At 40.0% G+C, this 11,906-nt stretch overlaps 1 protein-coding gene across 3 annotated transcripts; it reads right to left on the bottom strand.

Annotated features, from left to right (window-relative positions):
• Window positions 1-1,710: 1,710 nt before the first annotated feature.
• LOC120785810 (zinc finger protein ubi-d4-like) lies at window positions 1,711-11,906 on the bottom strand. 3 transcript variants are annotated; one of them, XM_040120766.1, is made up of 11 exons: window positions 11,831-11,906; window positions 9,816-9,976; window positions 9,406-9,513; window positions 8,982-9,178; window positions 8,477-8,569; window positions 8,153-8,237; window positions 7,505-7,639; window positions 6,699-6,830; window positions 5,814-5,926; window positions 4,810-4,891; window positions 1,711-3,469 (listed from the first exon to the last, which is right to left on the bottom strand). In XM_040120766.1, the coding sequence occupies exons 1-11, from the start codon at window positions 11,860-11,862 to the stop codon at window positions 3,384-3,386; spliced, it is 1,224 nt and encodes a 407-aa protein (XP_039976700.1). In that variant the 5' UTR covers window positions 11,863-11,906; the 3' UTR covers window positions 1,711-3,383. The 3 variants fall into 3 exon arrangements, with proteins under 3 accessions (XP_039976700.1, XP_039976701.1, XP_039976702.1); XM_040120767.1 differs by having other exon boundaries at window positions 8,982-9,175; XM_040120768.1 differs by lacking the exon at window positions 7,505-7,639.

The following is an 11,906-nucleotide window of genomic DNA, read 5'->3' as shown; positions in this document are numbered from 1 at the left end:
TATGAAATCAAACCCAACTGATAATGCACTGTCTCACAACAAATTTATAAAGTATTGGATTTGTATTCTGAAACCAAGAACATTGTATAAGGGACCCCACAGTGTGTTAGTTTACTTAATATTACTTTATGACTGCCACAAGTAACCTCAATGCCCAAATGATTATACATGTAAGTTTACATAGTTGCTTCTCAGTCTGTGCAGTTACTTTATAAAAAGTTTAATGTCAAGTTTTTATCACGTCTTTGTGTATGTAGCTGTAAATGGCATCGCATGGCTGATCATCACGCTCCGGATAATTGCACTAAGCCACTGCTGTCTTGGCCTTGTTCATAACATAGCGACCCTGGCCCCCCATTTTGAATGTCTGTGTTTGGAGAGAGTCCTTGAGTGTATGTTTGCTGAGTGCAATAAAACGCTTTGTTCTGTGAGGTTTCTCTTCTGCTTTTAACATGTGACAAATGAATGCTTATTCAAACCGCTGCTGAAAATGTATGAACCTTGTTTTGATCCTTTTGAAATATACTTTACTTGCACTTAAAAGTTAAGAAATGTGACAAGAATTGGTGCAACTTATGAATCAAATCAAAGCAAGTCTAAATTTCAGCATTTTCCCAACAGAGTTTGGCTAAGTTTTGCTAACTGAGAAGGATGCATTAAAATTTATTATATATTGACCATGAAAAAAGGTTGCATTTATAGTATAAAATTTTCCATTTATTAAATTAGCAAAATAATGAAAAAAGAAAAAAGCAGGACTCAAAACATAACTTGAATTTCCCCCACAAACCACACAATATACGGTAACATTTGTATTTAGGTTGTGGTTGTACTATGTGGTGATGAATATCTTTGCCCAGTTTGGAGCACGAACCTACCACTCGATATAGTTAATGGAAGGATAAAGGTGGCTTTTAGCAGCTGTAGGCAATGGATGCCTAGAATGAAAAAAAAAAAAAAAACTTTGAAATCTGCCAGTAGCAGCTCACCCGAAGGAGCTTAACATAGTCAAGAGATTTAAACTGTAAAACTGTAAATTGTAACATTAACCTGACATGACTCCCATTTTAAACTGTGGACTGCCTGGTCTAGGTAGTGCGAGGTACTTCCACAAACACAGGGGGATGACTGTCATAGCTGAATACAGGAAATCCAATTGAACTTTTTCACATTTAGGTTTAATATTCTACATCAGCCCTTTCAAATAAAGAAAAAATAAACATTAGAGGGGAATAGTGCTATAGTGGAACACGCGTTACACAAGAATAATTTGGATGACAGCAAAGTACTGCAGTCAGAGTCACACTGTAGCTGAGAAGCTGTTAACCTGCAGCACTTCAGCACCAGGGACAGCTCGTCAGCGCTCCGCTGGCTGTTTGAAGGAAGCTGTCCAAGTGCTGAAACCAGGACACACATCGCTGCCGGTTTCGGCAGCCAGCTCGCTGATTTAAAGGACGATCAGCTGGAAGAGAGCCAAGCAGAAACAGGAGGCCAGTTAAAGCTCCCACTGGAATACCAGTAGTACACACTATAGAAGTAAAACAGTATTTAAAGGAGACCAAAATCACGCACAGCACAGCTGATCAAAATACATATCAATATACAGTATATTACATGTTCTTTTAATGTCTCTTTAAATTTACTGGTAATTGTGTATTTGAAGCAATAACAGTGGAGGCGTAATTCAAAGTGATTTTTATTTCAGTCAGGCTAAATCGGCTTCAATACCAAAGAAATGAAAAAATAAAAATAGTACAACAAAGTACATCATTTTACAAATACTCATAATGGAGGTCAGACATATCCGAATAATCAAATAAATTCAAACACAGTCATAACAAAAATATAAAAAGTCAATACAGTACATAGAATGCATTAGGAGCTATATACTTGAAGTGTTTGCTATACGATAGACTTTACAAAATTCTACTAGAAAAAACTCCCAATACCAATGGATTATCAGGTAATATAAAATGTAAAAAAAAAAAAAAAAAAAAAATTACAAACAATACAACGAAAAATTAAACTTGTGATGTGAGTGTGTGTGCATTCATACAGGTGCAGTCTGCATGCAAATCTGCCTCAGTGTGACAACTGATAAAAGCAGCTACAGTTTGTTAATGATTCTGTGTGTCGTCGGTTTGACAGCAGCCGTTTACAATCACTTGTGAAGAACGATGTCACTGCCAAATGGTTTCTACAAAGCTAGCACAAAAACGTCTTTATGGTTACTAGAGTCGTGGACTTAGAGCAGGCTTAAATATGGAGCTGCTATCAGTTTCCCCAACAACGACAGTATTATCTGACTCAGGTTTTTCAAAATAAGAGAATGTTAGCTCTGCCTGATGGGGAAATAATATTAAAAATGACATTATACTGAAAGTGTTTATCTCATGAGCCCAACAAACAGCACATGCTCAGTTGTGTAGTGTTTGGTTAAAGTAACTCATCTATGCAGTAACAGAATCAGTGATGAAAAGTTGGTTTTGCTTCAACCCTTTTAAGTAGCAAGGCCAAAGAGCTTGTGCTAACAGCTAAACGAGTCAAAGCCAAAGTCTTTGTCCCGTTGATTTAAAAGGAAACACGATGGTCTGAGTGATGTTCTCTGTGGGTCACTGTCATGTGTATTTCATATGATGATGGACCTTGGCACTGATCGGCTCCCCTCAGGGAAACCTTTTCAAAAGATAATCGATGCAATGGATCAGACAAAAGTACACAGACAAATGTCACTACAAAAGGCCACTACAATAATAATAACAATAATAATAATAATAATAATAATATTAATGTTCTTCAACCGTATACGTGGTGTAGTTTTCCTTTCCCCACGTTCAGGGAGTAAAAATAGATAATTTGGGGAAAAAAAAACAAAACGTGTTGTCTAAACAGTCCGTACGGTGTATTTGAGTGTGACAGGGTGCAGATAATTAGCATGGGATGCTAATCCATTTGCTCTTGGGAGCTCCCATGGAGACAGCAGTTACTATGGTTACTGCATACTCTCTGCCTCTGTATCTAGCGTGTGTGTGTGTGTGTGTGTGTGTGTGTGTGTGAGTGTGTGTGTTTAACAGTCTGGGAGAGAGTGTGTGTCTATATTGTGTACACGCAAAAATATGTATGTGTTTGATGGCAAGCCTCAGGGACTTTGCAGGCAGGTTGTTAGTGACGGATTGCTCCCGATGTTTGACTGATTTGAGGTCTGTTTTGGTTTTTGAGTTCCCCCCGTTGATGCTGTAGATATGAAGATTTCTAAAGCCGATCTGCGATCTGGCTCAACTACATCTGGACGGAGCCCGGAGCTCCGAACTGAGAGGAGGTCTGATGTCTTTGATCGGGGGTGGGGTCCCGGTGCTGAGGGGGTGGGACTTGCTGATGGGATGTCACTCGGGGGCGGAGCTCTGGTTCTGCTGGTATATGGAGGCTTTGTCCTTCAGCAGAGCCAGGCACAGGTGGCAGCTCCAGCTCCCTGGAAAACACACGAGTACAGCGAGACAGGAATCAGGAACCGTGGATGTAGAAATACATCAAGCATCACGGTTATCCCTTTAGAGAAGAATATGCATCATAGTTCGTTGTTATCACAGCATACAACACAGTGTCTAATTTAGGGAAAATAACTGGGATGTCCAACCATTAAAACCTCTTCATCTGCTGAACCCTAATGTTCCTCCTGAATTCAGTATATACCCTTAAAATTAGGAAACATTTTTTACACACTGTGGCTTTACATGTATGTTTTTTTACCATTTCACTCACACTCTAAGGTACTTTCACTGACTCAAACTGTTACATGTTAAAGAATAATCACTGACAGTTCTGATTAAAACCATCCTTTACATCACCTATAAAGCAAAAAACAGCAAACATTCTCAGCTTCTGCCTCTTAATGTGAAGATCTGCTGCTCTTATCTATTTTATAATTGTGCAAATTAAATATTTTTAGGTTCTGGAGTGTTGGTCGAACAAAATGGGACATCTGAAGACATCACCTAGGACTCTGGGAACTTGTAAAGGGCATTTTCACTTTATAGATTAAACATCGGAATAAAAATTGACGACAGATTAATCAATATTGGAAATAATCATTAGTTGCAGTAGGATAACTGTGTCCAGGACTGACTGAGGACTACAAATAGAGAAGATTTTCAGGAATTTCATTTGGTACATATTTAAAGATCATGTCATTGTTTATTAAGCAGTATCTATTTAACAAGAGGATGTAAAATTCAATCGCTAATTAATTTTTACTTAACCTATGATTTTCTTTCCATATAACTATAAATGTTACATGTAGTACAGGTATTAATGTTTAACTATAAATGTTCACAACTGAAAGACCCATTCTGGATAAATAAATTATTAAATTATCATATTTACTCCAAAGAAAAACTGCTTTTGTATTAGTGTTTCTAAGTGTGGAACTAGAAATCAAATCAAGGTTTGTTTTTTTTTCCCAAAAGCCATGATCCCTTGCTTAAAATTTATAACATGGACTGAGGCTCTGTTGACTTACTGTAAAGTCAAAACCACGTGTTTAAACATGTAACTGTTGCTTGGAAAACTATCGGTCCACAGTGGGCCTCTAAAGAATGTATTTATGTGGTAAAGGTTACGTCGTCCTGAGAATATTTCTGAAAGCTCTCTAAACAAATGATTAGAGGATAAGGGAACAGATCAGGTCCAAGGGGTTGCGGCTGGTGAAGGTGACCTTCATGGGACCGGCCTTTAACCCAGCACAAAGTGATGATGCACAACATGCGCATGTCCTTCGAGTCTGTTAACTTCTGCAGCACAGTGTCAGCTTACCCTCGGGGGGTTCAGTCATGGGGGGAGTTAAACAGTACATGTGGTAGCCTCGGTCACAGTCATCACAGAACAGCAGCTGGTCCTACGAAAACACAACGTCAACAAGTTCAGTCTGCTGATTAGACAAGAGGAGAAAACTTACCACAAATCAACCATCAACTATCGTCTGGAAACTCTGGATTACAGGTGCAGTGCAAGTGACAATTAAATCATTATGGTTCATCAATTCATTTCATTCTAAAATGTACACGTTTCATTTTCACCTCAATTCTTTAGGTCAGGCTGCTCACTGAGCAATTATGTGTGAGAAAAGTCTGTTTGTTTGGTGCAAGATGATGCGGGTGTAGTTTTATGAAGCCAGAGTGGCGGTAGTCCAAAATATCCATGGGAAGAAGAGCGCAATCTTGCAATGGGGTATGAAGCAGCAGTGCAATATTTAGCATATCCAATTAGACTGGGGCTCATTTTTTTGTGTTATTTGTTTATACTTGGTGTTGACGATATTGTCATTTTCATGTCCTTGATTTTGATGTTTTTAAAGCTGTGGCAACTTTGAGATGACGTCTAGAAGACATTAAAGTTGTCTTTGACCTTTCCCAACACTTGTAACCAACTTGCTATCGTATGTTGCCTGCTTTGCTCCATGTTTGACATTTCCATTCTTTAACGCTAAGTGTGTTCATGTGACAAAGTGGTTGCTGGTTTTAGATGGATAAAAGGCTGACAAAAGCTGTCAAGAGCCGTGGCCTCACGTTAAGGAATTAACAGAAACAGCTGTTATCAAGGTATTAGGTTGTATGTTAGAACTCACTAATCAAAAAACACAAAATATCAATATATCACTTGGTTTCACGAGCAGCTGTAGAAACTGTAAGAGAGAATATTTCAAAAAACGCTCCATTGTTTCCTTCAGGTAGACTGGGGTAAAGTGTGTGTGTTTTTTTGTTTTTTTTAACTACACAATTTCACTTAACATATGCTGGTAATATTGTGAAAGGGCTCACGTCATTCTCTGAGGTGCCGCAAACGTTGCAGCACTTGCACTCAATGCACTGCCAGCGGTAGGTCTTCACTGCCGCCATCATCACAGGTGTGAACTGCAGGCATGTCGGGTGGCCTGCAGGAGGGAGAGGGCAAGGGACAGACGTCAGTAGCAACCGTAACAAGGCACAGCAGATCTGTCAAGCTTTGGATTTCTCCATATGCTGGAAGCAGTGTGCATGGGGCTGTCTTAAGAGTGATATTCAGCATCTAAGTTTGGGGGTTTTCCTAGATGTTCCAAAGCTGAAGTCACAACAGAAGAAGTGTAAGGATTGGATTAGCCAGTCTGTTTATCATCTCTAACGTTAGCGGACTCTTTATTAGATCTGGGGAAGTTTACAGTCCAGCGACCCCAGCAGGCGTTACCCCAGATAGCCTCAGGATGTTCGTCAGAAACACTTCTTAGTCCTCATCTTAAAAGCTTCTTCTCTCGTAACATTTAAAGTGAAAACATACTCTTTGAAAATACAAATAAGTATGTAAGCTAAGCAGCCAAACAGAACAATACACTTACAGTTTTCCTAATAAAACATTTTACGTTCAGAATATCTACCTCTACACTGCAATACAAAAACAGGGCTGTTTCTTTATCACCAACTCTTCCACACAGATCATAAACTGGTTAGCATTTTTGCTCGTAAGGCGCAGCTTTAGCCTTTATCTTTAGCACGATATCAAGTAGCCATCAAATGTATACTAATGACCCTTTTACAGGATTCTCATTTTAAAATAAATCCGTTGGGAAGTCAAACGGTTTCAAAAACTACAAACAATTTCTATGGCAAATATGAGGGAGGGGCTTAGCAAACAGTCAATTCGTAATGAAAAGAGGCATATCAAGTTCTTACCTGAGCGCCCACAGTCTGAGCAGGATACCAGCTCTTCTGATTGGCCAGTCTTCTGGTTCAAGGTGGAGTCTCCCAGACAGAAGTCACAGTAATCGTTGGGCAGCGCCAGCCCGTTTGGACCCTTCTTAGTAGCTGAGCAGGAGAGTGAGTGAAGAAACCATTCAGTGCACTCTGGAACTGTCACTTTAAACTTTATCAAGGAAGACCAGTTAAATACCTCTGTCTTCTTCCAGATGAACATATCGAAACTGGAGAGTCTAATTGTATTATAATACAGTTCACAGATCAAATACTTTCAATCTTAAAGTACAAACCTTTTTATGCCATGTCTGCCAACAACACCCTCATGTATCAGTAAACTGTCTGATGATGAGTTCAATTATGATCCAAACTAATGAATGACTGACAACTGACAAAACGCACTCATATGTATTTACTAACACCACGGTGTCGCGTGCACAAAAGAAAAACAACAGTAATGCGATGGGGATTAAAAAAAAAAAAAAAAAAAAATTTTTTTTTAAAAAGAAAAAAAAAAAAGATGGATGATATGCTGGAAAAAATGCCAGGAATCCCAACTGTGCAAGCATGTTTCAGTTAAGAACATGGAGTCTAATCCCCATGTTAGGATTCAAAATCAGTATGAAAATCAAAAAATTAAAAGAGCGGACGGGGAAAAAAAAAAAAAAAAAAAACAATGAGAGAGAGACTTCCCTTGAATAAAACACACACATGCTACATGGCATGCAACCAAACCTCCCTCCCCTCTCTCTCAGTCTCTCTCTCAGCACTAGAGAGTGACTCACTCTTCTGCTCCTCAGGCTGGCGAGGAGTGGGTGGTGCCTCGATCTCCTCGCGGTCCTCGCCCTCCTCCTCGGCCAGGTGAGAGTGTGTATAGTGGTAGCTCAGGCCAGGACGGTTCTTGTAGCGCTTCCCACAGACTGACACACACACACACGATCATACAAAAGTGTTATAGTGATGGCGGCTAATTCTAACCACCGTCGAAAAAAGGCCCAAGGTGGAACCACTAAACTGTGCCGTTCATTATTCCTAAAAATGGCTTTTTAATCTTTTTTTTTTTTTTTTTTTTAACTTGTTTTCACATATTTTCACACTTATTTCAAACTCATACAGCGGGGGTGAGCATTTGCACAGTGAGCTACGGCCAGCAGGAAGAAACAGAGCACACACGGCGTGGCATCTCAGAGGGGGAGGGGGAAAAAAGAAAAAAGAAAAAAGAAAAAAGCACAAAAAAAAAAGCAAAAAAACGCAACCAGTCGGGCAACTTTTCCAATTTCTATGTTGTCACACTTTAGATCCAGATGGGTCTTTCAGATCACACCATGCATGGCAGAGGGCTTGATTTTTGTCCTTCAGGGGGAAAAGCAAAAGCCTCTTTTGCTGACATGCAGGACACACACGAGGACATTAAAAAGGAAGCTTCTACTCACTGTCGCAGGCGTAAGGTTTGTCCCTCTCCTCCAGCGCTGCAGCTGCAGCCTCCGTTTTCTTCTTGCCGTTCTTGTCGCTGCGACCCTACAGAACCCATTCAACAGTTGACAGAGTACTACTGAATCAACAACTCACTTTTTTGGTGTCTTTTTTGTCTTTTTATAGCACTAAAAATTCAACAAATAACATTAGATACGAAACAAGAACAGAAAGGCTGTAATGAGACTCACAATTAAATACAGAAAAACACAGAGGTACAGTTTAAGAGCCCTCTCCCTGGGACCCCATAGGGAACTGTCTGCAGAATAAGACAAGGCACACACCTTGGACTTGCTCTTGCCTCGTCTCTTGGGAGTCTCGTCCTCAAAGTCATCATCGTCCAGGTCATCCAAGTAGTCGTCGTGGTCCAGGACTCTCTGAAGTGAGAGTGTCTGGATTAGGTCTCATCGTACTGAATGTATGAATTCCTCCTTACTTTTGAGCCAGCCTCTGACCACGACTGACTTCAAAATGGAGAAATCAGGTAGTTTAACATTATATTGCAGTGGAACAGCTAGAGGGCTGAAATTAAAATTCTGGGGGGAAACACCTCTGCAGTCATTTCAAAGAGAAAACTGCATGGTGAAAGCAGAAAGTTATAAAACAACCTAAACCTGTTCATATGCAGTATCCTGCACTCTAGTACTGTATCAATTCACAACGCGAAAAGGCACTGGGTCATTAAACTAAATCCTTTTAGAGTTACTGGTGGTTTGCTTTAACTGCGATGCTCTAGATGGCAGTTGCATTGAGAGAAAACAAAGGGGTCCAGCCAGCTTTGAGCCTGACCTTGCGGACACGCCCAGACGATGTTTGCGTGACCGTCGACGTGGCAGGAGGCTCCACCGTGGCTGGGTCATCCTCGGTGCCGCGGAGGTCCGACACGCCACTCCTCCTGTCGAGGGGTTCCCCTTTCAGCAGGGCCTCCAGACTGCTGCCATCCACCGCCCCCAACGCATCACGCTTCAGTCCCAGCTCCAAATCTGCTGCACACACCGAGCACAAAAGTAATGCATGCAGTGACATGACATGACACAGAAAAAGACACATAAACATAACCAACTACTTAACACGACAGGGGCTTCTATTCGCAACTCTTAAATATAAACAGATACTTACTAAATATATTAACTAAATTTTACTTGTAAAATTCCACAGGCATGACAGAACCATGTTTTTGTGATCGGGAAGGTTGTTCCATCAGATGAGATACCTGCTTTGAGAGGAGGGAAAGCTAACCGGGGGTCCTCAGGGGGATGAGAACGCCGTTTCTTCCTCCAGCGACGGGCTGGGTACGTGTACAGCTGCCCTGGAGCTACACCTAATTTGACACAGAACAGTACAAATGGGAGAACCAATAGGGGAAGTGCGTTTTGATGGGATCTGTGGCATGTATAACTCTGAAGATAATGTACCTTTCTGTTCCTTGTATGGTGTGCTTTCTCTACAGATGGCATGTTACAAATTACAGTGGCATAATTGTATTATTAAATTTTTTTCCAATATTGATATACATCAATAAATGGCAAAAAAAAAAAAAAAAAAAAAGATCATCATGATGTAACTGAATTGAAAGTCAATGTGTTGATAATATTGAATTATCATTCTGCACTAGTTATATACCCGCACTCCGGTGTCTCTTCTCCATCCAGATGTAACAGTTGGACTGGGCTACGCCAGTCTGAGAGTCCAGGAAAGGCATGAGGATGCTGCGCTCAGCACACAGACGAGCGTTGTAACTATGACACTGCTCCATGGCATCTCTGTAATACTGCTCTCCCAGCCTGAAATGTGGAAGTTGGACAATGGTCAAATGACAACGATCGGGACAGACTGTTAATAATCATTGCTGGGTAAATATGGCAAGTGAAATAGTTAAAATGACAAACAGTGAGTCAAACTCTGTTGAGCTATTAACGTTGTGAATGCATGCAGTATCTCTTAATGTATATGCATCCTTACACTTATGTAATCCACACCATTTCCATATTTTTTTCCTCCTAACATGGATTTGTGGTGCTGACGTTGTTGACTACATTTTTTTCTGTATCCTCTTGCATGGATTTCATGTGTCGCTTTTTTTAACATAAAAATATTACTAGGGCTGCAACTAACGATTAATTTAATTACCAATTAATTTATCAATTATTTTCTTGCTCAGTCGATTAATCATTTGCCAAAAACTTGTGAAATATCCCAATTGTTTGGGAAACATCCCAATTTCCCAAAGCCCAATGTGACTTCTTCAAATGTCATGTTTGGTCCAATAAACAGTCCAATACTAAATGTATAGACTTTACTTTCATAGAAGAATAAGGAAACCAGAAAATATTCACATTTCAATGCCAGTGTTCATTCTTGAGCTTGTGAAAATTAGTTTGACACATTACTACCCACTTACTGGCTTTTTCTGAAGCCCTCGCGTTAAGACCGTCCTCTTCATGAAGAAGACCAAAATCCCTTCAATTTGGTTTTTAAAGAATTGTGACTAAGGAATTTACTAAGTGAAACATTTTACAGTTAAAAAATAAAGTTTTAAGTTCTCTCTGATCAATCAATTATGTCATAGCAATACTTCCCTTTTTACTTCAAAAATGTTTTTCCCTAAAAAAAAAAAAAAAAAAAAAATTTCTACACCATTTCTTCTCACTTATCTGCAAAGAGCTAATATCAGCCTGCTCAATTCATCAGTTGGAGTCTATCAACATGTTTGTGCACAGCAGAGTTAGAAGACAAAGGACACATTCACAATAAAACAAAATTTTCACATTAAAACACATTTTCTTGAATGGTTGAGTGGCTGGCAGAACTACACTGTGTCGCAGTAGTCAAAAATACTTTGATAATGTAATCACAATAACTGCTTTTTGTACTAGAGCACCACAAAGGAGCAGTGTGATCACCATAGATGGTTCTACTGGACAACCTATTGATACTTTGCTTGCATACTGCACTGTATTTCATTATTTTCACTTCCAGCAATTTGTGGTTCCTTGATATTATCATAATATGGCAGCCATCTTCGATTTAACGTTAACAATATAACGAATATAGTAGACGTTTAAGTGCCCTTTCCTCACAAATACACTATTTATTTTCGTCTTCACTCTCGAGGCATTTTTGTCGCATTATTCAGTGTACCGCTCACAGCGTGTTCAGCCTCTTCATTTATTATCAGCACCCTTGATTATAACACCTAACACTAACAGTACCGACGGAGGGATGTCAGAACAAAAGGTTGATTGTTAGCAAGCCTCTCGCCACAACAAAGCGCCCGCCAAGCTGACAGCTTACTGGTAAAATTTACTCTCCCCCTTCATCTGACCAGCAGCAGTTAGGTGATATTGTGTGCAGCAGCACCTTAAACACACCCCTGAGTTTCTTAGTTGGTGATGAGCAGTGGCTAAAACACAGCTCCACAATGGGTTCGCCTCATTTATGTTGTCTCACAGCTAACAAGCTAACAACCGTAGCTCAGTGGATAACGTTATTCTCTTGGGACAGTTATTGTATTCAGGATTGCGGACGCCATGTTTGCAGTCTTTTGAATTTTGCAGTAACATGACGATCAATCGATTATACATTCACCTCTGCGTGGCTGGTTGTTTCGCTCTTAAAATAAATAAAGGTAAACTTACACTTTCACAACACTGTCGACGGCCGCCGCCATGTTTGCTTATTGCGGTTGTGTGAAGTGCCGCTGCGCCTGCGCCG

This window comes from Xiphias gladius, chromosome 23 (assembly GCF_016859285.1).
Source record: "Xiphias gladius isolate SHS-SW01 ecotype Sanya breed wild chromosome 23, ASM1685928v1, whole genome shotgun sequence".
NCBI classification, from domain to species: Eukaryota; Metazoa; Chordata; class Actinopteri; order Istiophoriformes; family Xiphiidae; genus Xiphias; species Xiphias gladius.
The sequence above is the reverse complement of the archived record's forward strand: the minus strand, read 5'-3'. Positions and strand labels throughout refer to the sequence as shown.